Source organism: Pezoporus flaviventris, unplaced genomic scaffold, assembly GCF_033815535.1.
Source record: "Pezoporus flaviventris isolate CSIRO_AGI_PZ_B2104156 unplaced genomic scaffold, CSIRO_AGI_Pfla_v1 ptg000035l, whole genome shotgun sequence".
Classification (NCBI taxonomy): Eukaryota; Metazoa; Chordata; class Aves; order Psittaciformes; family Psittacidae; genus Pezoporus; species Pezoporus flaviventris.
In genome coordinates, this window is record NW_026892583.1 from 6373044 (window position 1) to 6399883 (window position 26840).

The 26840-nt window shown below is 38.5% G+C and overlaps 1 protein-coding gene across 3 annotated transcripts in view; it reads left to right on the forward strand.

Annotated features, from left to right (window-relative positions):
• Positions 1–26840, forward strand: part of STARD9 (StAR related lipid transfer domain containing 9) — a 102783-nt gene that overhangs the window by 35997 nt on the left and 39946 nt on the right. For all 3 annotated transcript variants that reach the window (XR_009744939.1, XM_061462382.1, XM_061462383.1), the window contains exons 4-16: positions 9452–9568; positions 11543–11575; positions 11665–11726; positions 12329–12441; positions 17371–17440; positions 20556–20628; positions 21540–21607; positions 22569–22666; positions 22875–23075; positions 23480–23577; positions 24479–24556; positions 25385–25459; positions 26155–26334. Coding sequence is in view for 2 of the 3 variants with exons in the window: in XM_061462382.1 (XP_061318366.1) it covers positions 9452–9568; positions 11543–11575; positions 11665–11726; positions 12329–12441; positions 17371–17440; positions 20556–20628; positions 21540–21607; positions 22569–22666; positions 22875–23075; positions 23480–23577; positions 24479–24556; positions 25385–25459; positions 26155–26334 (1266 nt within the window). In the remaining variant the exon portion in view is untranslated. The remainder of the gene's footprint in view (positions 1–9451; positions 9569–11542; positions 11576–11664; positions 11727–12328; positions 12442–17370; positions 17441–20555; positions 20629–21539; positions 21608–22568; positions 22667–22874; positions 23076–23479; positions 23578–24478; positions 24557–25384; positions 25460–26154; positions 26335–26840) is intronic.

Genomic DNA, 26840 nt, shown 5'->3' on the forward strand with positions numbered 1-26840 from the left:
AAACACGTGTGGAAAAAGCCTTGCATCATTGGAACAAACCCTTTAAATTTGTTTTCAGATATTTCTTCCTTGCATCCTCTTTCTGCCTTTTCTGTTTAAATTAATTTTTAGGAGTTTGTGAAAGTTTTGGGACCAAGGCTTTCATTATTTTGTCAGGAATTCTTTAGTTCTGCGTAACTGTATTTCATGAGACTTTTTCACTTTAATTCCAAGTCTTGGATGCTACATCTGAGATGTAGCAGCAGTGTAATTAAACAGAGTATGGTCATAGCCCAAACAGTAACAGCTTGAGGGGGGCAAGATTCTCTAGGGAAAACATACCAAATATGAGATACTGCATATCTGTAGTTTGCAGTGGAGATGCTGGCAAATAGATGCTGCAGGACTGAGCCTCTTAGGTTTTATACAGCTGCTGAAACTGTCCTGACCTATTGGTTGAGAGTGATTTTGTTTGTATATTAAGGAACAGCAACTTTTCTTTAATATACCAAGTCTATTTTGTACCTGGATCTGCTGCAGGTGTCTTCATGCTCTGAAGCTTTCTGTCTGCTGATGAAGTTTTCTGCTTTCTTGTTTGTATGGCAAGTAATTAATGGAAACTGAGCTGTTGATTCTATTCATCATTATAAAACCATTTGGTTACCTCTTTGGTGAAGGGCAGCTGCTGGCCATATGTCCTACCTAAGTTTAGCCTTTTTCTCTTTCATTAAATCAGTGGTATTTCAAAGGATATTTTTAAATTGTGCTGTGTAAGAAGATAATTTTCTTCTGGGTTTGGTCCCAGTTATTAACCTGTGGGAACTTATCTTAGTTTTCAAACATTAGCCTAATGTTTTACAGTACAAGTGGTTTGCTTTTAGTGAGCTGTTTGTTGATACTGTGGACCTTGCCTGTAGCAAGTAGTGATTTTCTTTATTCAAAACCTTTTTTTTTTAAATTACCAGAAGATTTTCATGTCTTGGTTTTTGCCTTGACTAAATAAACAGCCTTGAAATTTCTGAAGTTTCTAGGATTAGGTTAGTTTCCTAATGGTAGCATTAACTATTCACCCCTTCCGACACTTGCAAATAAGAAAACAGTTATCATATATATGAGACTTTGATAAACTCTTTTACTTCCTTTTTGCTTCTCAAAGGTGATGTTCCCTCTTTTTCTGTTCTTTCCGCTTCCTCCTACCTTCTCCTCTGCTTCAGAGTTGGTTCTAGCCTGTTCATTGTAGTCTCAGCAAAATGCAAGTACTCTTTACCAGAAATTATTTAGGGTAAAAACTCCCCAAAACCTTATTTAGCAATATTGTCCCCTTGAATTTGCAAAAATGGCATTACGTGCTGTCCCTGCAGGTTTATTGGATGTTATTTTCTTTCATGTTACTCTGGACTTGGCTTGAGTGACTTGGGGAAACTTTATTTCCCAAATTCTTAAACCCTAGAGCATAACAGACAATTTGCTACAGTTTAAAACAACTGCTTTCTGTTTCCTTGTGCAATTCAGTTCTGATTGGATTAAGAAAGGTAAGTTTTCTTCTCAGGAAATTCTTATTGCCAAACCTTTTTTCCCGATAGAATGCCTCCATTATCTCTGAAATTGAAGCATTTACAGCTGTAAGAGTGATAGATATGTATATATTCACTGTGAGGGTGGTGAGCCACTGGCACAGGTTGCCCAGAGAAGCTGTGGCTGCCCCATCCCTGGCAGCGTTCAAGGCCAAGTTGGACAGGGCTTGGAGCAATGTGGTCTGGTGGAAGGTGTCCCTGCCCATGCGACTGGGATTGGAATTAGATGGTCTTTAATGTCCCTTCCAACCCAAACTATTCTATCTTTATCCCAGAACAGGGAGCACCCATTGCAGTTACAGTGTAAAATATGTATTTGCTGTCATCAACTGCCCTAGTTGCATATCCATTCAATGCACAGTAATTCAATGAAAAGTCAGAGGCACTGATATTAACTGAGCCTCATGTTAAAATAGTCAAAAGCATTAGTTCAAATCATATGCATTAAAGGAGAGTTTTATTATCTCCAATTTTTTGTTAGCCTCAAAAGAAAAGCTCACAGCCAACACGCTTCCGTCTTTGTGTGCAACACATAGAAAGGTTATACATTATGGGGGTTATCCACTGGCCATTGGTTTTGATAGTGAGTAAGATGTCAAGGAATATAAAAGAAAAAAAAGGCTTCATAATATACATGAGAAGTTGGGAGAAACAGAATATGCTAAAATTTTTGATCTAAAAATAAATATGTGATTTTGAAAAGAAGAGTTTAAAACCAAAAAGCTTCACACTTCTAATATCCACGCGAAGATTTCAATGTAAAATAACAAAGTCAGAAACCCTCACTGTTGATAACGGTCTGTCACTTACGGTGTGTGACTGAATGTGTTCCATGACGTATTCATTTCTTCTTGGCACTAGCACAAAAATATGTTCTTTCATTCTGGAAAAAAAATATAGTCATCTGTCTGATACACAGGCGTGCAGGTCTAATGTGATAAAATGTGATATAGTCTCAGACTAATAGGGTATTTTCAGTATCTTGAAAACACATTATTCAAGAAGGATGTGCAAAAGCCACTATAAATTTTTACTTTTAAGCCAGTAAAAGAGAGAGATGAGATTCTGGCTTCAGAAGATTCCTGCTGACCAAATGGAAAAGGATCCGAATAAGATATTGCTTCCCTGTTATAAATCATCCGGTAGTGAAGCTACTGTCAACTTTCGTATCTTTTAGCAACGTGAGGTGCATTTCCAATTAATATTCTCTATGTCATTTTAAAAATGGTCTTCATGAAGAGGTTAGAAGTATCTCAAGTATTCTTAAAAAAGCAACCCCAAAAGTCTCAATTCGTTCTGTCAGTTTTTATTTTCCTTTGAAATGGGTAATACATAGAGATTTTCTTATCAAGGGTGACCTGATATGAAGTGCAGAGTTTTGGTGCAGTTTTGCTTTGTGTTCCAAGCTGACTGCACTTTATACTTCCTAATTTTTGCCTTCCAATAGAGATTCAGATGTTATTGGCAGAGTGGCATATTTGTTTGACCTCTAATGCATTTGGATTTCAAGGAAAATACATAAGCAATCTTTCTAGCTTTCAATTTTAAATAGGATTAACTCAATAGCGGTAAGTAGGCTGCACTAAATTGCTACTTTTTAGTTTCCCTCCATAACAGCAATTAGAACCTGGGTTTGTCCTTATTTTAATATTTGGCTTATGTGAAATATGAAATTTCTTTTGTTGTTGAAATATTTACTTATTTAAATAACACGGAATATTTAGGCTTTAGGTGGTCTCAGAATCTGTCATTCACATAAACATTTGGAAAGCATACACTGTAGTGAGACTTCATCTGAAGTATTTTCTGTTTCTGTCTTCAAAATTCTACAATCCAGATCTAAACAGCATGTATTAAAATTGGCTAAAAATATCCTGTTGATGCTCGCAAGTAGCACATAGCGACCAAATAAGCTGGTGTGCAGACCAGTAGAGAGAAAGGAAAGAAAGCAGCATAAATTGGTTAGAAGTGGGCACACTTATCCCACACAGAAGCATTCACTTTGCATCATTGCCAATAGTAAATTTGACCTTGTAATCTAGACATAAGGTACTTGAGATGCATGGAGTCTTTCAAGACTGAGTTTTTTTGTCTTTAGACCAGATTTGTTGAGAGTAGAATCCTAAAATTATTTAAAAACTGCTAATTTTAAAACCCGTATTTGAAGAGGGAGGCAAGGAATTTAACTTTTTGTGATCAAATACCCTACCGTGCGATAGACACTTAAAGGCATTCATCAAGGCTGTTAGTAGCAAGCTCAGGCTTATGAAGCATTAGATTTGAGTGTGTTATTCTTTACTTGAGCAGTAATTTTCCTTGGATGACATGGAATTTTGTAAGACTACAAGATTTTACACTGGAGTTTTGTTCAAACAACTTATCTGAAGAGAAATGGTGCCAGTTGAGGGAGGGGGAGAAACGGGAAGAGGAGAAAGACACTGAGGAAGTCACCAGTACTCCAGTGCACTGGCTATGCATTTAGGAAATAAGTTTTTGTGGTTCAGAAAGATGGTGTAACTGCTGAAGCCATTGACAATCACAAGGTCCTTCTGCACTTCTGGGCAAGGGTCTTCTCAGTTTCTTGTATTAACTGTTGCAGATTGCACTTGTGCTGCCCAAGGCTTTGAACTTTGCCTGGGTAGCAATTGCATATCTGATATGCTCAAGTATGATTTGTATTTTAGTCTGGTAGTATAAACAGGGGACTTAAAAAGTTTATATGTGTTTAAAGGGCATAAACATATCAATTGTACAAATAGCTTCAATAAATCATCAAGAAAACAAGTAATATCAAGCTGAATATATTTATATTTTTAATTGAATGATAGGAGGAGTAGTCTTCCTAGTACATTAGTCTGTAAACCTTAAATTGTTTTTGAAAAACACATTTAAGTTAAAATTGCCTCGTGTTCTAATACGGACAAGGGCAAATTACAAATACTGTAGTTTTCAGAAATTAAATTCTGTGATTCTTTGAGTTAGGACTTAGTCACAAAACTTAGGTTGCTGCTTAAGTGTTGGTAAGCCTTGTACCTTAATATGTACTTAAATCGTCTTTTTAATATATTCCAGTATGGTTTCTTAAGGGCAGGATTCCTGTTGAGGTTTTTCTACATGCTTTTAATATACAGTTACACAACTGCACAACTTCTTATGTAAGATTTCACAATGAGCAGCTTAACTTGCCTGTTCTGCAAACACTTAAGACTCTCTGAACTATTTCTTGTATCTTCTAATGGAGCATTGAAATAAGTTTTGAATTTTTTAAGTGCTCTGTTGTTATACTTGAAGTAGATGTTTCTTACCTAATGTAAAACAGCTTCAACCCCAAATATGTTCATATTGCAGCAACTTGGACAGCATTTTGGTGTGTGTGAACTGCATGGTTAAGACATTTTATCTACTAGACTAAACCTTTCCCTTTTTCCAGTTTGTACTGGAAGTCTGATAATAAGGACTAATGTGTACAGCACAGGATTTGTTAGATTTGAACTCTGTTGTGAGTATGCCATCAAAGTACCTTGAATGATAGCAGTTTTCTTAGTGCCCTCTCATAACTTAGAAAGGCACGTTTTTTCCACTATTAGGACAGTTGATAGGTAATAAATTGTAGAATGCTTCACAGGTCATCGTGGGATATGGACCAGATACATGTATAAAGTGCAGGAACAAGGCATAGCAGAGCCAGTTAAAGCTTTGTTGAAAGCAGCATTCAGCATGGAACAAGCCTAACAGTGCCAGTCACACAGAGCAGCCATGCAGGGAAGATATAATTTTCTTGCCAAATGGAGTGTTGTCTGCAGTACGCCATATCCAACTCACGGCCCTTGAAAAACCTCATCTTCCTGAAGCTTTATTTCAGAAGTGACTTGAATGAATCCCAGAAGAATTTTATTTTTTTTTCCTTCTCTAATGATCAACAGAAACCATGATTTGATCCATTATATCATGAAATACGTTACTACATATGCCCAGAATGATTAATTGTAGTCCTTTTTGTATAATCAGCAGCTGTTGATACTGATGGGTATTTGGACTAATGCCTCTGATATTAGCACAGAAAAAGCTTTAATTTCAATTACCCTCCTTTATCTTTAAACAAGCCAGAAATTAATTGCTGTGCTTCACTTTGTTTTTTCTGCAGTACACTTAAACAAAGAGTTTTTTCTTTCAAAATTGAGACTGTATTCAATTAAATGAATTGTAATTTATTCTCACAAAAGGAAAGTGAGTAATTTACCAAAAAGAACAAACACAAAGCAGTACGAATAAGCTTTTAATAGGATTTTAGTAAATAATTCTTGAAGTTCTCATTCATTATCATCATAGGGTTATGGCACTCTTTTCAGAGTAATCCAATTTTGCTTGTAATAATATGTCTTCTCTCAATGCCTAATTCAAAAAGGACTGATTTGAAACATATTTGAATTGAAGCATCTGAGTAGCCATGTGTATTTAATAGAGAGTAAATATAACACAGCTTTGCTTAACTGGGATTTGGAGTTAGATGTTCTTTCAGAGCCCAATGTATGTGCAGAGAGCAAGTACACAATAATTTGCACTTTTGGCTTAAGTTGCTATGGATGTTCTAAGATTACAAGGAATTTTATGAACACTAGTAGAACACCCCACGGTTTTCTACTAATGGATAGCATTATTCCTATTTTGCCTGAAGGAAAATGGGGACATTTAAACTTTGAATTGCATGAAGTTTCAACATTAGTTTGTCTAAAATTCCAATTTCAATGCCCAGATGACATTGCGAGTGTTGCTATCAGGCTTGCCACCCTGAGAAGATTTTGTTTCATTGTAATTAAATCAATTAATAACTCACCACTATCCACTGTGAACCTTCAGAGAGGAGGACAGCTCTTAATGGGAGAACTGTCATAGAATCAAGATACCTCTCCAGGCTGCTTTTATCCCTGTTGTAAGAGGTTCTATCATGCGAAGTGTTTCTAAATTGATGTGGAATATATTAGCTTTTTTTAGGCCATTTCTATGTACAGCAAGCCAAGAAAAACTGGTTTTATTCCTGAATTTATTCTGTCTTGATACTCTGAAGGGAAGTGGTCATAGACCTGCCTTGCTCCTGTTACCCCAAGAGAACACTGATGGGGTAAACTAAAAGCAACAGGGCTAATCACACAGTTTGATAAATTTATACAATTGTTATTTTTAAATGGGGCTCCCATAGATGGAGTAAAACCAGATGATGGTAAGTACAAACAGATGTTGAAACGCTGCTGCAAGCAACCTCCAAGAAAACCCAACCCCCAGCCTAATCCCTGCAGTTATATTTTCCCACAATTTGGAAAGCAAGTCTCATGGACAAAGTGCCACCTATGATCTTATATTATAATTTCCAGTATGTACTGGAATACAGCTCAGGCTGTATTTATATATTTATATATTTATTATATATTTATTCAGCACAAATTTCAACCATCATGCTGATATGTCAGTTACTTGTTCACTCGTTTATCGACTGTATACAATGGATTCATTTTGCTAGTTGTATTACTTCAGGGTTTTTTCCTTTCTGTCTGTAAAAGTCGATCTTTTTATGGCGTATTGTCCTTTGTGAGGGATTATTAGCTAGATGTGCTGCAAATAAGTTACTAGTTCTTACTAGTTCTCAATGTCTATTCTGGACTTCTGGCTCTGAACTAAATATTGAAGAATATAGGTAAAGTTGTTCGCAATAATAAATCTGATACAATTAAGGCATGTATAATGCCACTGCCTCCCATGGACTAGCAAATGTGCATATGCTCATGAGCACTCCCTGCATGCCCTCTGCACCCCTACCCCCCCCCCCCCTTCCATACCAGTAGCTGGCGCTCAGGCCCTGGGGATAGCAATTCTCTACTCAGGTACTTATAGTGATGCTCACTTGTTTCACCTCAGCCACCCTAGTAATTGGTATCTGCAGCACAGGTCTTGGCACCCATGGTTCCCTCTACAGCTGTTGACAGAGACACTCATACCACCCCAGTTACCCTAGTAGCTTGGACATAGATCCTGAAACACATTGTGCCACTCTAATTGCTGGCACTTAGATTCCTACTTGCTCAAGGTGCTGGCACCATAGATGTGAGAGACATATTACTTGAGGCTGACTTCAGCTGCTGACCTGAATTTACTTCTTCCAGTAACTGGACCCACACTCCTTAGGTCCATGGCTATACCAGCTCCCTATGCTGAGACACTCGCTGCCATCATTTGCAGGTACCACCGATGTGATGGCCCTATAAGCTGAGGTCTTCTGACTTCAATGCTGGCCCCAGATTCGCTCCAGGTACTGAGCTCAGTCAGACAGGTATACTGATCTCCTGCTGTTTACATGGAACCAGCCCCTTCTCCTTCCGGACTCCCTCACCTTAAACATTTCACAATAAGATTTGCACAGCCCTGCAGGTCCCCTCAAATGTCCCAAATCCTTCTGTTCCTCTTGTTTTCCCCATAACTTATGTTACGGTTTTGAAGTCCAGGTTGCCCCTCTCCAAAGCTATGCTTCAGTTTCTTAATGGCCTATCGAGTAGTGCCTGGGGAGTTTGTCACTATTTTTGTTATCCCTTGTCTATTACTTTTGTGTCCATGTGTTTTGTTTGGCTTTCTCTGTACTCTTTAAACAGAAAAGTTCCTGATAATCAACAGAAAAGTTGATCTGATAATCCTATTGAAGCAGATGCTCTGACATGCCACATGCCCTTACAAATAAGGCAGGGGTAGCCAAATTCTGCTGAATGGCAGTGCTATTGGTTCTTCAACTAGAAATTTTCATCTTGTCTCAGTTTGAATTGAAATATCATCTGAAAAGGAAACTCTTGCTAGAAGATTTTTAATCTCTTTTCTGGGAAGTTTAGGTGAAGTGGTATATTTATGAAATATGTTTTACTATTGATTTTTCTATCAGGTTTAGTACATTCATCTCTCCATTGGAGAAGCAAATGACTTGTCAATCAGTGAGCCTTCACAGCAGTGAAACACAGAAATCCTGTTCTCTCTCTCTAAATGCTAGCTAGTTTTCTATGTAAATGGCAAAACCATTGGTACTTGTAACATTTGTTTTGAAAGGCCAAAGCCAGCAGCAGGCACCTGCCTGCTGGATCCTTTTGATCCGTCATGCACTTTGTATCAAATCTTACAAGGTGTCCTTTCAGCTGGTCTGTGGCCAGGCTTTGATATGCAGAGAGCATGGTCACAATGTGGGGCAGCTGTGTCACCAAAAAGGGAGCAGGGAAAGCGGAAGGAATGACTGTTCAGATCTTGCTGTATGGCTGTGATGGTCCGACTTCTGTAGCCGCAGTGGGACTAGTGCAAGCTTTGGAAGTGCCTGGAGGCTGGCACTGATTTGGTGGTAACAGTTCTGTCTCTGATTGCAATGAGTGTGTGGTATAAACAGAAAATAAAGCATTTAGCCTTTGGTGGGGTGCTGCTTACTGACCAGAGGGGTCAGATAGAAGTATTGTTGGGTGTGGTCTCCTTGCAGGCTATGGGTTAGACTTCAATTTGCTTTTGACCTGTAATTCTGATGCCTAATGTTCCCACTAATGTCATTGTCTTTCTGCCAGATTTATGCTGAGGACTGTAAAACATGGGGTGGGGGAGATACTTGAGAATTCGTATGGTCCAAGTATGCAATAAGATACAGCAGGATAAGAAGCACAGTTAAACACTACTGCTCAGTGTCAGCACTGTGCTTGGCATGCCAGCGTCTAGGAGAAGACCTAACAAGTGAATGCTGGGCACTTAACATTGTGTCTGATATATCAGAAAGACAAATACTGTGAAGATCCTTGTTCCCATGGAGTTACTGAAGCTGAAAGATCTACAAGTAATGCCGAGAGAGGCATGTTATTCATAGACTATTTTGTTTCTTTTGGTCTTTTCAGGTGTTCCAGGACCTTGGCACTTCTGTATTGTCGGGGGCATTCAGAGGATACAACATCTGCCTCTTTGCTTATGGACAGACAGGTTCAGGAAAAACTTACACAATGATGGGAACACCTGTGAGTTACTCCATTCATTTTACACTTAGGATTGAGGGCAGGGTGTCCTGCAGAATCATTGCTTTATTTTTAAACTGTGATTATGGTGCTTGTGTTGAGCAGAATGCTTATACATGCTTTGTTTGATACAGAAAATGAGAGGTAAGCCTTTACATTTAGGTAAATAACATAGCATCAGCTAACAACACTAGAAAATGAGGTGTAGCTTAAATATTTCTTCTAGATAGCCTTCATCTTACTGTTTATGAATCTTACTGCCTATGTCAGAGGACAAAAAACTATCCATGCTGTGTTTTCGAAACATAGCTCAATATAATACAAAGTATTCATCCTTGGAAGCTTTTGGCAGTCTGAGCTATAATGAAATTGAATTACTTTCACAAATAAAACTGGATTGAATCCTGAGAAATACTTTTGTAGCAGGCTTCATTATCTACTTGAGATATTTATTGATGGCAGAAGTTATTCTTTGGCTGTGGAAACTTCACTTCCAGTTTTGAAATGTGTTCGAATGGTGTTTGCAGAAGCTGTTACATTTTGATTCTTGTCTACCAGAAACCACTTAAAGTGCTTTTTAATCTTGGTACTCAGATTGATGGCTGAGGATCCTCAGTTGAGAATTCCCTGTGTTCTGCTGCAGCACAAGGCAGTTTAATCTCTATTCATAAATATTCTTGGCTGTTGGTGAAACATGCCCCTAAAAAAGTCACATTTTATTTAACAGCTTGTGTGAGTAGGCCACTATTTCCTACACCCATGGGATTAAATTTTAAAGATGAAATAAGGGTAAAATTTGTTCAAACCCAGAAGAGAAGAAAAATACTGTTCTGTCAGGACTTGAGCTTTCGGCAAGGTTTGGATTTTAAAAACTGCGTTTTCCCCACAGACATCAGCAATAGGATTTTGTTAAATCATGACTAGATTCTTCCTTTGTTTTGTGTGAAATCAGGCTTAACTCCATGGAAGCCTGAACAATTGTTAAAATTGGGTATCTCAGCAACCCTGACTGGCCACGTCTTGAAATTATCATTATTTCTAAGGAAATTTCCAGGTGTAGTGTTTCTAAGAGATTTCTGGCTTATAAAGTGATTTCTCGCTCCAGTGGAATGCTGCTTTGATCTGATCTCTAATAGCATGTATTCAGTATGAAACAGTGTTCAAAACAAGTGTTTGGTATAAACTGAACTTTCATCCACCATGGTCTACTTGATGAACCTGGACTTTCTCCCCTTCAAAAAAGGGAGCCTTCTAAAAGCCTTTCATGCTACTCAGCAAGCAGATTCCACCTAAGCCATAGAGCCTGTTGTAGGGTATGTTGGCACTGTGGTCACTCATGATCAATCATGTCATAAGAACAGTATATCGCACAAAAGCACACCATTACTTCAGTGTAGGCTGTATGGGCAAAGTTTAAATCACCTAGTTTGGGTACTGTTAGGCCCTATCCCATTCTCTCTGAGAGACCAGATTTATAAATCTAGAACATAAGGCTGTTGCAAGTCTGTTCTGTGATGCCATATCATAAAGAGATGAAAGTAGAATAAGGAAAAACCAAAATATTCCTGACCAGTCAAGCTAGTTACAGTGTTGGCCTGACATCATCTAGACTGCAACACCACTGACATAAGCATGTCCAAACAGCTCTTGGATTTAACCCAAACATCTAAACTTCTCATTGATGCTATATAAGCACTCTAAAATAACTTTTGCTATAAAGAACATTTGCGCTGAAGCTGCTGATATGACACAGCACATGAGTATCTGCAGTGTTTCAAGTGCAAGAAGCCTTCAGCTGAAGTAGTAGAATTGCCATGGTGTGCTGAACAACACTCCAGGGCAGTTTGTGTTGTCATTACTTCAGTGCTACGCTATGACTCTGTCCTTTTCTTACAACTTGGCTTTTATTTGAAAGTAACTCTTGCAAGAGTGATAGAAAGTATATTGTTTAATTTTCTTTCTGTTTATTATTTGAAGGCATCCATTGGGCTGACACCCCGTATATGTGAGGTACTTCTTTTTATTTCACTTGCATTTATTTAAGCAACATTATTTTTCTTAATGGGTTTAAAATTTACACAAACTTCTGGTTTGTGCAGGGCCTTTTTGCAAGGAAGGATGATTACACAGACCAGACAGCATCTTGCAGAGTAAAAGTCAGGTAAGTGTGTCGCTGTTTTGGGCAATACTATGAATGCTTTCAACAACATATTCCTGCAATCAAACAAAGTAAAGAGTAGTTTATTTTGGTTTTGTTTTCTCAGATGGTAATAATTTTGGAACAAAGGGGAGAGCACAGAGGACGGATGAGAGAGTGTTGGGTTTAGTTTTCCATCTCAGTATAGTTCTTGGGATGCTGTCTCTTCACTTTTGTATATACAGCTGAAATAGGGGTGCATCAAAAATGGACTTCCTGTTTGTTTAACTGCTAAATTTGAGTCATAATTCTACATCCCATTCTTATTCATTTTTCCCATTGATCTAATGAAACATTATGTTTGGAAATCTGGACATTTGAACTCACTAATGTTAAAAAAGTGCATTTTATGAATTTTTAAATAAATAATGAATGCCTCTTGCTTCTTGGAAATTTGCTACTCTGAGTTCTTTCTACATGCACTGAATGGGAAGGGACAGTAATAGGATAATGAAAATTGATCAATTGACTTTATCATGAAAGATTCAGGTAGTTACATTGTCTACATATACACTTATTTTTCCCCCCATTGTGTGCATTTCACATTTTTTTTTTTTGCTTTTCAGTTTTCTTGAAATCTATAATGAGCGTGTCCGGGATTTGTTGAAACAATCAGACCAAAAGAAACCTTACACACTTAGAGTCCGAGAGCACCCTGAAACAGGACCATATGTACAAGGTAAAAGCAGGCTTCACAACTAGCATCAGAATTTCAAGTAAATGTTGATCAGGTCTGTATGTATATTTGCGTATGTTCCTGGTGTGATTCTGGATTGCTTCTACTCTTCTACTAGTGCAAAATGACACAGAGTAGTTTTACAGTGGAGACTACTAGGAAGAGCCTTTTCCAAGCTGATGGAAGTTTCAAAAATTACTGAGTTTGTTTAGAAAGCAAATGCATATATTTCCATTTCCAGGCACCTTCTATCTAGTGAGCGGAATTCCCAAGTTGCCTCTGCTATCAGATTTTGCTGCTGCTTAGCTGGCTAGTAAATGGGTAGTAACACCTGGGGGTATGCATTTTGTATGCAAACTTCTATCAGTCCTGTCACATTAGTTCAAATGCTGATTTGTTTGGGCTTTTAAATAGAGTTCTTGTCTCTGCATGTTTTGTAAATTCCTTTTGTTCTCTCTGGTTCACTTTTTTTCCCTCTCTTTTTCTTTATCATGGTATTATCCATCAGATTGTTGTCCTCACTTCAGAGATTAAGGCAAGATATGACAACAGATAGAGTTATTTGACTGTGTGATTGGAGCCTGGAATTTCCAGCTCTCATTCCCTGGGCACCAGCAGTATTGGTCATAGTATGTCTAACAACAGACAGTTGTTTCCAATTCCTCATCTCAAAATTTGAAATAAACACTTGGGAAGCATTGCACTTGCATGGTCCTATACACAAGGGACTATCTGGCATTCTGGTTATTTCAGCTGTGCTTTCCCAGCCCATCAGCATCCTGTTTAAGGAGAGTTGGAAAATAGATGAATTGATGGTCTCATTAGTATGGCAAACTTATCATTCTTTGAAAAGCAGATTTGTAGACATTTGGCTTTTATTGAGGTCTTTCCAAGATTCTTTCTACCTGCTTGTTATCGGACAACTTCATTGTTGGTGGAGTACAGATACTAATTATTTTCCTTTAGCAGCTGCTCATTCACCACACAAGAAAAGGTCTTTAAACTGCTTCCTTCCTTGGCAATTTCCATCCCTTTTCTCAGGCCTTGTATCTCCAGTGATTCCTTGGCTGCGTGTAACTGAGTTTCCCTGCTTTAAAAGAAAATGAAGTTATAGCATCTACCAATGGGCTGGCTTGCCTTTTGTCACTATTTTGTCTTCATCTGGAGCCTTCCAGGCCAAATCCGTCACTGCTTTTACAGTCCTGGTTTTTCATTTGTTTTTTTTTTTGTTGTGTTTGTGGGTTTTGTTTGGTTGTGGTTTGTTTTTGGGGTTTTGGGGATTTTTTTGATTTAATTTTTACCCCTTTTGAATAAAGATTTTGGGCACAACTAAAATTTAAGAGGAACAATTTTATGCTACAGACCTGAAATATCCCACAGAATTTCCCAGTTGATTAGATTTTGTAAAATAAAGGGGAAAAGATAATGGAAAAAGATGAATCTAGATAATATTTGCCTGCTTTGGCCATGTTTGCAAATCCAGCATGAATACTTTATTTTAGAAGATTCTCTCCCTCTGCATCTTATGACAGCCTCCAAAAATAATTATGCTAATGCCTGTAAGAAAATCTTTAATTTTAATGATAAATGTGCATTTTTAGAAAAATTGATCACATGCATGGAAAATGAAGTAATTTCTCTGCTGAAGGTATCAGAGGGTATAATTAGATGCTGTTAGTCAATTAGATGCTTAGGCCAACAGTTAGATGGCCTAGGGTTTTTCTTTTTTTAGATATGTGTATAGAAGTATATATTGAAAAATAAACATGCTTATGTACAGTTTGTTCAATTAAGAACTTTAACAGTTTGCTTTCCTTGAGGCAACCCTGATGCCTTTTGAGGGGAGGGACTAATAAAGAAGATGTGATTACGTGGCTCTTTTTGTAGCTGCGCTCTTAGCTCACATCAAAAGTAAGCAGCAATGAGCAGGTCCAGAGGTCTTTTGAATGCAGGTGAGGAGTACAGTCAGCTGTATATTATTAACGTCAGATTCCAGAAAATGAAGTGTTTCACAGCACTGGTACAAAATGCCCTTCTCAATTGCAGTAATATTTTGCTGCAATCAACAACTACTGACCTCTGTAATGAGGGCTATCTACGTGCTGAAGACGTCTTTGGCAGTGTTATATGTAGTCTCTCTGCAGCATCAGAGAGAGTATGTGCAAGTATATTGTTTCCAATAGCTAGATGGCTGAGATCAGAATTGTCAGCAAGCTTACTAGAAGGGGAGCTCATTTTGTATTTTGGTTTTATTCTCCTTCCAGGCAGTTTGCTGTATGGAAGAAATAAAAATGGTGAACATGAGCAAAGCTCAGGAATTTCCCATTATTTCCCATAAATCCAGCATGATAAGGGCTAGCATCTGTATTTGCATCATACTTCTTGCAAGCCGTTAGTGATTTTAAGGTTTGCTGATTTTGGTCAGGAGCTTCCCAGTGTACCGTTAGTTTTAGTTACGTGTTTGTTATCAGTGATGTCCAGAGTACAGTTAGCCCTGGGTGAAGAACAGACAAAGAGGAAAATGGGAAGACTTAACCCCTTTCAGGATACTTAGATGGCTCTGGCAATGCATTTTCTGTTTGCAAGCCCAGTCAGGAAGTCCCAGCTCAAGTATTTTGAATAGTTTCCAGCCCATCATTTTTCCACGTAAAGGCTGTGAAATTGTAGCCTTTAAAATGCTGAAAGTGTTTCAGTGCTTTGGGTTGGAATCATTTCAAACTTCTCCCTCACAGATGGTTGCACTGTTAAGGAGTCGGCCTCTCTTAAACCAGGAAATGATGCAATCTATTTTGTTACTCTGAGACAGATTTCTGGGGAGATCCTTTCTCACTCCAAGGCAGATTTCTAGATGAGCAAGTGTTTTTGATCTTTCTGCAGGACTTTAAAGTCACCTTCCTTTTTCTAGCAGTCAGCAGAACACTTTGACATTTCTTTTCAGAAACACAATTATTTCACTTGCCTTGTTGAAAAACTAAATGTTTCGCTAGATTCACTATTCCAGTAGTTATGGAAATGTAGGTAGGTAAGAATTTCTTCCATGCCTTCATTTTATAGCTGGATTTTTATTCAGTTAAATGAAACCCTGAAAAAGGTTCTGGGAAAACAATATATGATAGTTTCCATATCCTGAACTTTGAAGATCCCAGTGCTGTTGGAAAAATAATGGGCCTCTTTCTCAAATGGAAAATGTGATGACTTCTGGAATGAATGTATTGTAAAGGGACACCAGAGAGCAGAAGAAATGCTTTTGTTTGAGAATCATCCTATACTGTGTGTAGTGTACACACTACAGTTAAGAGTTTTTTGAAGTGTGGGTGATCCAAAAATATTTCCCCCCTCCTCTCTGTATGTATATTGCAGACTAAAATAAATTCCCATCTTTGGCTTAGATTTTGCTTTCATTTCATTCCATTGTTCAGCCTGAGGAAGAGAAGCTGCGTGGAGACCTCATAGCAGCTTTCCAGTGTCTGACAGGGGCCTACAAGGATGCTGGGGAGGGACTCTTCATCAGGGACTGTAGCAATAACACAAGGGGTAATGGGTTCAAACTTAAACAGGAGAACTTTAGATTGGATATAAGGAAGAAGTTCTTCACTGCAAGGGTGGTGAGGCACTAGAACAGGTTCACCGAGAACCTGTGGCCACCCCATCCCTGGCAGTGTTCAAGGCCAGGCTGGATGGGGCTTGGGTCAGTCTGATCTAGTGGAAGGTGCCCATGGCAGGGGGTTGGAACTAGATGATCTTAAGGTCCTTTCCAGCCCTAATTGTTCTATGATTCTATGATTTAAAGTCAAACAAAGCTGTTATGATGTAAGGATAGGCTCTAACAATGCCAGAAGTTCTTATTTCAGTATTGTTGAATTTTATATTCATTTTGACTTTCATTAATAGATAAATGATTTTATCCAAATATATCAGACTTTTTTAGTACTCTGCCTTCAACCGCTCTTTTTTGGCCTGCGATAAAACAAACCAAACCTAAATCAGTACGGGGGGAGGAAGTAGCCCTGGATTCCAGCTGTGAGGTAAAACATGATGCAGAAGAGTGGTTTATTAGGTACTTAAGACAAAGACTTGCTTCACAGCTCAGGTGGATATTTTAGGAGTCACTGCAGTACCAGTGATAACTAATCATTACCATAAAACGCAAACGAGACATATTAAACTGTATTTCTGTGAAATACAAGCCTGGTGAGGTTCATTTTGTGTGCCTGTTGGAATTTGTGTTGTGCAAGGGGCTGGCAGTGCTGCAGCAGCACACTGCCCTCCTCCGGGGCCCTGTTAGTCACAACCGCCACTCCACCACAGCAGGCTCTCAATGCAGTATTTTCTTTCATTTGTTTTCTGTGGGTGTTTTTCCCCACTTCAAAATAAAATCAAATAAAGAAATATAAAACTGGAAGCAGGAGATGTGAAAGGGCCAGATGTTTCATATCATTATTTATGTCCTCTCTAGGGAGAAAAGGGCGTGAAGACTCGTGAGTTACAGGCTGAAACCTAGTTAAGTAAATGGTAGATATTCTCAGGGGCTGGTTGCTAATTCTGTTGTGTGAGCAGAGCCATTATCCAGAGGCAGTGGCTAAAAGCTTCTTTACAGGATCTGTACCCAATTAGTAGAAGTGACATAGCTGAAAATTTCTCACGGAGTTTCAGTAATACTGTTTTTATATACCATTTTTCTGCTGACAGGTTGGAAAAAGGCCTGTACTTTGAAGGCATAAGGCATTTTTTATAGTGATGTCACTGCATCTGAAGGTTTTTATCTGCATCATTTCATCTTATTTTTAAATAAAATGCTTACTCTAGTTGAAAGACTACTTGTAGCACAGACTGGCCTCCCAGCACAGCATCCTTATGCTCCTGCTGTTGGGTAAACTGGTTGAAACTTCCTGAAAAAGAATATGCATTTAACTCTTTTTAAATCTTTGACAGGATTGACGCAACATTTAGTTACAGACTACAAGCAAGTTGTAGAACTTCTAGAAGAAGGAATAGCTAAAAGGTATTTTATAAAACAAACCAGCTCTGTCTTTACTTAACACTTCTTTCACCATGTGTTGATTTCACTGAGGTTTGTTTTCCCAGCTGTTGCCAATGCTTTTCGTGATAGGATGTCAAATATGCTGTGTGTGACGTGCACATAAGATGTTACATACCCTCATATTATCCCCAGTAAGAGCTACAAGTATTCATGAAGTTGTTTCTTCAAACCTGATCCAATGCTGACTTACCCAGAAAATTCAAACATCTGTCTGGGACAGAAAATGCATGCCAGGAAAACATTTTGCTGTAAACAGACTGAAGTTTTCCTTTTCCACTTGCACGGGACACTTTAGACTGTTTGGCTTTCAACTCACTTGTTAGTGTAACTTAGTGATTTAATACTGCTGAGAAGATAGTTTATTTGTATTTAATTTATAAAAGTATTTGGTTTGTAATTATTTGGTTTGATTTTCATGAGCATTTAAGTTCTTAGTACAGGTCATGCACATTTACTGTGAGAGAACTGTGGGAAATACTAATGAAGCCAATGTTTTTGGCTCTTGTTAGTCAAGACACTTTTTCACTTTTTCAACAGGGAGCTTTGGATATCAGTACAACTGCTGTAAAGGATCCTCCAAATCCAAATCACAGTTCCAAAATTGATACTAAGTCTTATCATAAAAGAGGTCAAGATTTTAGAATGTCAGTGATGCTGAGGAGTAAATAAAAACTAAGCTGCTTTATCAGAAAAACAGAATATACAGCAGGACTGAGTTTTGCTTCTTCTGCTTGTAGCAATCAGTAAATGCAATTCTATAGTAAGAAGAGGCTTTTTCAGACTAACACCAAAATCCCAAGTTGTCTCATTGCTAAGGAAATAGACACAGAGAAAACAAAATCAGAGGTTCAGTATTTTGTGTCGTTTTGTGATGTTGAATTTTCAAACTTCATCACTTGCATGAAACCAAGGAGTGTTGTCTTTCTCTGAGGAACATTCCAAAAACTTATTTGGAATATACAGGAAACTGCTGTTTACCTATAGTCTTTATTTTTATGAAATAGCACATTGTAAATGCAAACAAACTAATTTAAACCACCTGCAGTCTGAGGAATGATGCCAAATGAACATAACGGCTCCAAATCTGACTATGCAGGAAAGATACAGGATGAGGAGCTCTGCTTGAACATGGGTGGTGCCTTTCATGGGCGAGAGGGCAGTTCCTGTGCTAACAACAAGCAAAGTTTATTGAAGGCGTATTTTCAACCAGTTGGTTTTATCAGGCCACCTTCAGCCCTGCTCTGGCTGCCCCTGTCCATTATAAAATAAACAAATACGATTTTCCATAGGCAGTCATTATTTTTGTTGTTGCTCCCAGTGCTATTATTTTTTCTCTTGACACTTTACAAAACCTAATCTCAAATGCTTAAGAACAAAATTTCAAAATGCAGGTGGCCTGTGTTCAGCAGTAGCAGTCATTTCTCTCCCTCTTAGTAGCTGGTGCAGTGCTGTGGTTTTGACTGGGAACAGCGCTGATAACACCGATGTTTTTAGTTACTGCTCAAATGTTTGGTCTGGCCAAGGACTTTGTGAGCCTCATGCTCTGCCAGGGAGGAGGGGAAGCCAGGAGGAAGCAGAGACAGGACACCTGACCCAAACTGACCAAAGAGGTATTCCATACCACAGCACGACATGCCCAGGAGGTAACTGAGAGTTACCTGGAAGGGCTAGGGAACTGTTGGGTTGGACTAGTTATCAGTCGGTGCTCAGTCAGGGTGGGGTGAGTTATCGGTTGGCAGGTGCTGAGGTGTTGTATTCTCTTCCCTTATTTCCTTTATCACTATTATTACTGGTGATAGCAGTAGTGATTTGTGTTATACCTTAGTTACTGAACTGCTCTTATCTCAACCCATGGGAGTTACATTCTTTTGATTCGCCTCCCCATCCCTCCGGGAGCAGGGGGAGAGCAAGAAGGGGGAGAGTGAGGGAGCAACTGCATGATTTATGGCTAAGCTTAAACCACGACAGCGGGAAATACAAATTTCCCTATTTCCATAAGCATAGCCCTAGTGCTGTGTTAAGCTAAGCAACCAATGAGTCTAGATAATACTACTAGAGCACTTAAAAATATTAAAATGTACACCGCATGCCGTGATGAAATATATAAAAAAACTAACACATACATACTCCCATAAAAATGCTGACATGGGTTGTGATTAGTTGAGATATGAACTTGTCCTCTAGTTAGGAGCATTAACAGAGGTGAGAAGTGAGTACTAACACTTTCTCCTCCAAATCCTGGTGCACTTTCTGTTTATCTTTTGCTTTATAAACTTCAATGCTGTTCCTTTATATTCTCTGCCCACTGTAGAGCTGTGTTTTGTCTTCTGCCCTTCACATAATTGTTTGCCTTCCTCCTCCAACATCTGGAGACTAGTTCATGTTCTTCTGCTTCCTCAGCTTAGGCTAACATGACCATGAAGCACTAGACTGCCTGCAGTTTTTGGCAGTGCCTGCTTATGTGGCTGTGAAGGTGTAGGAAGCAGAGTGCAATAAGGAGGAGAGTCCTGAGTTTGGCCTCCTGTATCTGATGCTCAGCAGTATATACACAGCTGCAAGCTCTCTGCTGTCTAGTGCAACTGGTCACTGCGAGACTCTTGACAGTTGGGTTCAATACAAAACCATGGTTCCACAGTCCTTGTCTGCACTACTAACATTGCTGCTGTTGTTGAGGGCAAGCTTGGCAAAACTGATACTAAAGGCTGCACATGGGGACAATATGGAGAAAATGTACTGGGCCAGTATATTCAGCGGTGTTGGGTGTGAGCTGTATGATGCCATTGCTGACTGTACTTCTATGCTGTATTCTACCTTACACAACACTTTACACTTGTGCTATAAAGGTGCTTTAAGATACTTCTTCAGAGTGCTGCTGGTGGACAAAACCACCTCCAACTGACCCTTAGTTTCTGCCCTTCCAGGTCCTCTGCCAAACACTGTGATCAGATCCAAGAATACAGCCTACCGTAGTCTCCAAGTTTCACATTCCTTTGTCTTCATTTCTGCTGTTATTTTTGCTTTTCCTGTATACAGGGAAATAAACCTTTATAATTGAATGGTTTGTTCTTCTTTCTAGAATCACAGCAGCTACACATATTCACAATGCTAGCAGCAGATCCCATGCTATCTTCACCATCCACTACACTCAGGTTAGCTAAAAATAATCCAGCTTCCTTTTCTCTTTGCTCTCAAAAAGCATTGTTCAATGTGTTTTGCATTGTTTACTCCTCACTGTTTTGCACTGTTTGTAATAATCTCTATAGAAGCTGTTACTTATTTCCTTTGGATTACACTGCAGATGTGTTACACTTCCTAGGCTGCTTGATGTGCTGAGTGTTTACTGAGGTATTCTTGCTCTTTTATGCAAGCTTATAGTCAGAAGTGATGCCAAAGATTTCTGTAAAAAGAAGTGTCTGAAGTTTTAATCAGCCCTTTGAAATGGGCTGATCACAGCACCCATTCCAGGGTGCTGTGAAAATTACATGTGAATATGTTCGATGTTATATTATGTTTAGGATCCTTAATTGAAATATCACATTAGTTTAACACCAAAATGTTATATCTGTCCAGCTTTTCAGATGTGCTCATCTCTTTAGCATTTGGCATCCACTTCTCTCCCAGAGACAATGCACCCTTTCTCTGGAGGAATTATATCCTTCCCTGGCAGGGAAGTCGTTCAGTGATCCAATAGACCTTTTCTATCTCACACTTCTAACATCCTGTAATCACAGAACATTTTGGGCTATTTTTCAGTAGTTTCACAAAAGACCTTTGGAATACATTAGTGGAAAATAACTGCAAGATCTACAAGAAAGCCTTTCACAGTCGCTAGGCATTAAGGTTTTTTTTTTTTGCAAGAGGAAATCAGCATAAGAGGGTAGTTTCTCTGCTGGGTGAGAAAGCTGTTGAGTTAATGGTTTGAGCATAGTCAATGGGTCAAGGTCACAAAGAAAGGCAGTGAGACAGTCATGTACAACTCAGTTTCAAACAAATGAACACATCTATTTTATTTTCATTAATTAAGAGGAATAATCCTCCTTATTTACATTTTTGTCTTTAGGCTATATTGGAGAATAATCTCCCCTCTGAAATTGCAAGCAAGATCAATTTAGTGGACCTTGCAGGCAGGTAATTAACATACTGAAGGTCAAACAGGTAATTTTCTCTGAAGATGGTACTGCCTAAAAGATGAAATTTAATATTTTAAAACTTCATTAAACTAACAATAAGCCTGACTTTCGCATACAGTAACAAAGAATATTGAGCTGCCTCTGTCATCTGTTCTATTGTCTCTGTCTCTGTTCTTGTGCATTGGATATTTGATTTCATTGGGGTAGGGAGTTCCTGGGTCTCAAGATCCAATACTGTGCTGTTACATACATTTAAGTAATCCTATTCAACCCTGTATTCTTGTTAAGTGGATATTCTAGTAGGTCTTGGTGGAATTATCAAATCTGAGCTTGAAAAGAGAGAGAAAACGTGATGTATTCCTCACGGCTGCCTAGCATGGGCAGGATTAAATAATCATATCTCACTGCTTATGTTGTTCATGTTCCAAAGTCTGTAAGTCTCTGATCTTAGCTGTGCATTTCAGTGAGGAGCATGGGGTTATGCTGGATGTGACAGAGAACAGAAAGAAGAGTTATAGAACAGTTGGAGAACAGGACATTTTTCTTTCTCAAGAATGTAAATTGCCATGTATGTCTGACAGAGGAAGTACTACTGAGGGGATATACAGACTTCTGCACAGAGGCAGTCTAGACTTGCGGAGTTGTAAATATATGTTGGTTGTTTTTTTTTTTTAATTCAGAGCACCTGTGATTAGGTTGCCCAGTTCAGGCTTAAGTTCATGTTTTGATGGGTATTCAACAGTAGTTCATGCCAATGACCTTTGCTCATGGCTGTTTGGACTTTCTGAGCCAGAGCACAATATATATTATTCAAATCATATGGGTTTTAATTCCAAGAATTTCAATTTCTGTTTTCTTGTATGTCAGGAAAATACATAATGTTTTCATATTGATCGTATGTTAATAATTAAGCATTTTTGTTTGGTTTGACATGTCTTTTACATGTTTGTGTGCTACAGTGAAAGAGCTGATCCCAGTTACTGTAAAGATCGTATTACCGAAGGTGCCAATATTAACAAGTCATTAGTTACACTTGGAATTGTCATCTCCACTTTAGGTAAGCACAGTAGTTCTTTATATTGAAGGGTAGTGATAAAAGCCTAGGACTCCCTCACCATGTGTTGTGTCTTAATGTTTCTCTATATTTACAACAAAAAGCTGAGCAGAACAGCTGTGTGGCATCTACATAAACTGTAATAACATCTAAGAAAATTAAATAGAAAAAGAAAACTCCTTTCCTGAGCTCTGTGGTGTTTCTCCTTCAGCACAAAATTCACAGATGTTCAGCAGCTGTCAGAGCATAAACACCATAACAAGTGAAGGGGACAGCAGTCATGCAGACAGTCCTTCCACAAACAGCATCAGTGGGACAAGGCGACCGGCTTACATCCCGTACCGTGACTCCATCCTCACCTGGCTTCTGAAGGACAGTCTGGGGGGCAACTCCAAGACCATTATGATTGCCAGTGAGTATGGTTTCTATTCCCTGTTAGGATTTTGCACTACATTGCCCACTTAAAATACATCTCTAGTCCAGTGAGAAGACGGGCATATCTCTTAGGATGTGTCCTTGGTTTTCATAAATACTTCATAGAATACTCAAGGAAACAAGAAGGCATGCTGATTGTGCATGAATTTAAGCTTAAGAGACTTTCCAAGGTTATAGCTTTGGTTTAAAGCATGTTATTCAATTATAAATACAATTGTGAGAAGACATTTTCTATGGGCTTGATGAAATATCCTGAAGAATATTTTTGGGTTTGTTTTTTAAAGAAGCAAGACTAAAAAAATCCATCTTTTTCAAAACTGATGGGTTAAACTGCTTACTTTTTAAAATACTATTTCTTTTCTATTTGTTTTCTGTCTGTAGCTATCTCTCCTGCCAGCTCCAGCTACAACGAGACCATGAGTACCTTGAGATATGCTTCAAATGCCAAAAATATTGTTAACAAGCCCAGAGTGAATGAGGTGAGGCTTTGAGTTCTGCTTTTCATTCCTGTTCTGTTTTGTTCTGTGTATTATTTAAGGTTTATTTCCTGTATCTGCACTCTCAGTAAGATTCGTACTCCTTTTTCCCATGTTAATGGGAGCTAAATAGGACCCTGGATATTATAGAAAGCCCATGCTAGATCCTTGACTCCACCCCTTCAGCTAGTTGCCTTCTTCCCCTCGCTGTAAACCAACCCAAGCAAAAGCGTCACTGGCAGTTCAGAGAAAGTTGACTCTTTAACTAAAGAGTTTCTCTCAACTGTCTGCAAAAAGCTGCTCTCCAGAAACTGCCTGTGCAGAGATGCTTACACTGAAAGTAAGACAAATATCTCCGCACAAACAGGCAGGAAATGCTTTGTGTATCAATTAGAAGGGCTTTTAGTACTATGGTTGGTGACATTCTCACTTAGTCTCCTCTAGTCTGGTTCTGTCAGCTGCATGAGAGAAACAGCAGCATTTTTCTGACCTATTTTGAAGATAAATCCATAAAAGTAGTGATGTACCCAGCTATGGGTGAGGTGGTTTAGTGTGAGGTGTCCCTGTCGGTGGCATGGGGGTTGGAACTAGATGATCTTAAGGTCCTTTCCAACCCTAACTATTCTGTGATTCTATTGTTATAATGGGAACAGATATCACATTATGTCTGTGTTCAGAAAAGAGATGGAACAGAGTTTATGGGGGAAAAAAACCCTATTAAAGATGGGAAGCACCTGTCCCTAGGCAGTACATTCCAGGGGCCTGCCAGGGTGGATGGAGCAAGAAGCACTGCTTGAGTGTGCCTCTCCTCCCAGGGCTTGGAACAGCCCTGCATTGATTTCTTTAGCTAGAATTTTTTAAAGAATGATTTTTCCAACATCTGTGTCTCAATCCTGTGTTCCAGGATGCAAATGTAAAACTGATCAGAGAACTACGGGAAGAAATTGATAGGTTGAAAACTATGCTGATGAGCTTTGAACTGGTACGTAGGAACACTTCCCAGCTGGAGCTCTAATCAATCCTTCGGTAGCTACAGTCACTTACTTTGTCTTATCTGCTTACCTTACCATGTTTATTGTAACTGGAGAGAAATTAAACCGTTCTGTGTGATTTCACAATGTTTATAAGGGTAACTGCATTTCTGTCAATTCACTTTTTTCTGTCATTATATTGATAATCCTGAAGAATAAGCATTTGTGTAATGATTAGGATTTTCTTGCCTTTCATGGAGTCAGCTGGTGTTGTTGTCCAAAAATATCATGAAATAGAAGTATTTTATTTGTAGGGATACTAAAGCACCAAGACAGTACAAAATATTAAGCTTTGATATGATTTCCCTGCCAGACTTGTTACAATTCTCCTTCCCCAAAAAAGTGAAGTAATAGACCTCAGCAGTACTTTGGAGGTTTCACCTTTTCTACACATTTTGACCCCAAATGAAGTTGTAAACCCTCACAAAATAGCTGAAACTCTGTTTTCCTCCTTTGGAATAATAATAGTAATAGCACTGTTGTTTTCCATGCAATGGGAGAGAGCATGTTTTTTGGGGAGAGACTGGAACTACAGTCCAGGATTTATTTACACAGAAGTATCTCTCTATTAATGTGCTTTCACCAGTTTTTCACAGGAACTTGCATGCCATACCTAGAGAGGTGTAGGCTAGATGCTAGAAGGCAGCATCAAACATTTGTGTATTCTGTCTTTGCTTCTGCTGAATTCATGTCCTTGAAATCCTGGAGTGAAAGAACATGTCTGCCAGCTGTGGATAAGGTAATTAACATGTAGATCTTGGTGGCTGTTGTTTGTACAGAGGAATTCCAGTCCCTCTTGGAGCGATGACAGGGATGGAAATCTGACCGAGCTGGTTCTTCAGAATGAAATGAAGGTGTGTATGAGCTATTTGATGCTGTAACTCTCCTGTTTCACTGGTTTGGGGGAAAAGCATTGCTATAGTTCTGAAATCTGAAAATGTTTTTGTCCTAATTCTTTCCTGTTTGCTCTGAATATGCAGGCAACTGCCATCCTTAATGCACGTAGGGTGCTCTCTGCCAATTTGTTGTCAAAGTCTCATGTCCTTGATGTGATACTGTCCATTGCGTATCACTAAGTCTGCACAACCTACTCCTTGTTTGAAAGCAGTCTTGACATATCACAGTAAATAACTATACAGAGCTCTTGTAATATTAAAGTCCCCCAGTTTATTCAAAGAAAATTATTGTACAGTCACCAAATTACTAAGATTTGATCACTGGTGACCTGGAAAGGTTTTGGAAATCTTAATGGCAAGATTTGCATAAAGACAGGCAAAATAAGTAGTTTGCATGATCATACTTCTTTCTTACGTTCTGTGAATGAGTTTTCAATAGATTAAAACTGCTTCACTAGGTGGTAGTACAGTTTTTACCTGATTTTTTTGTTGCTACAAAAATGTACTGCAGTTATAAATATACCTGCATTGCTACTGGTGAAAGAATTTTGCATCCAGTAACTGAAAAAAAAAAAGTTGTTCCGAAGAAATTTTTGTATGAGAAAAATTAACCTGCTTAGTAAGTGAAATAGCTTTCTTTTCTATTCTTTAAGATCGAGCAATTGACCAAAGATTGGACAAGCAAGTGGACAGACATGAAAGCAATCATGGAAGAATACAGTGTGGATATCAACAAAAAAAAAGCTGGAGTAACAATAGATTCTAGTTTACCTCATCTAATGGCCATGGATGATGATATCCTCAGCACAGGAATAGTGCTATATCATCTCAGGGTGAGATACTGAGGTCATACTGAGCAAAAAATGTATTAAATATAGTTGAAAATTGTGTCTCTTACTCTGTGATCTGTCTGCTAATAAAGTATCTTAATCCAAATCTAGGTTTTGTGCTACTCAATACAATTTAGTGATAAGGGTTTGGTTTTTTTGCTATTTGAAACGGAAATCATGTTTTTCTTTATCATGCTGAAAGAGAAGCCTTGCTGATTTTTCTCATGCCAGCACAAAGAAATCATACCAGGTAATAATTAGGGACCAAGTAATAATATCTAGAGCTGATCAACCTGCAACTTGAACTACTCAAATCCTATGTTAACATTAAACGTGCTAATTTTGACAATACCTTAAGTAATTTGCAGATACTTATTAATGGAGAAACCTCATTTGAAGGGTCACCTTCTGAAGTCATTAGTGTCTGTCTGTCACACTAACATCTTTGTCCCCTTTTTCTTTGTTCCTAGATGCTGCCTTTTCTTTTCTTTGTGCTTTGCATCTTTTAG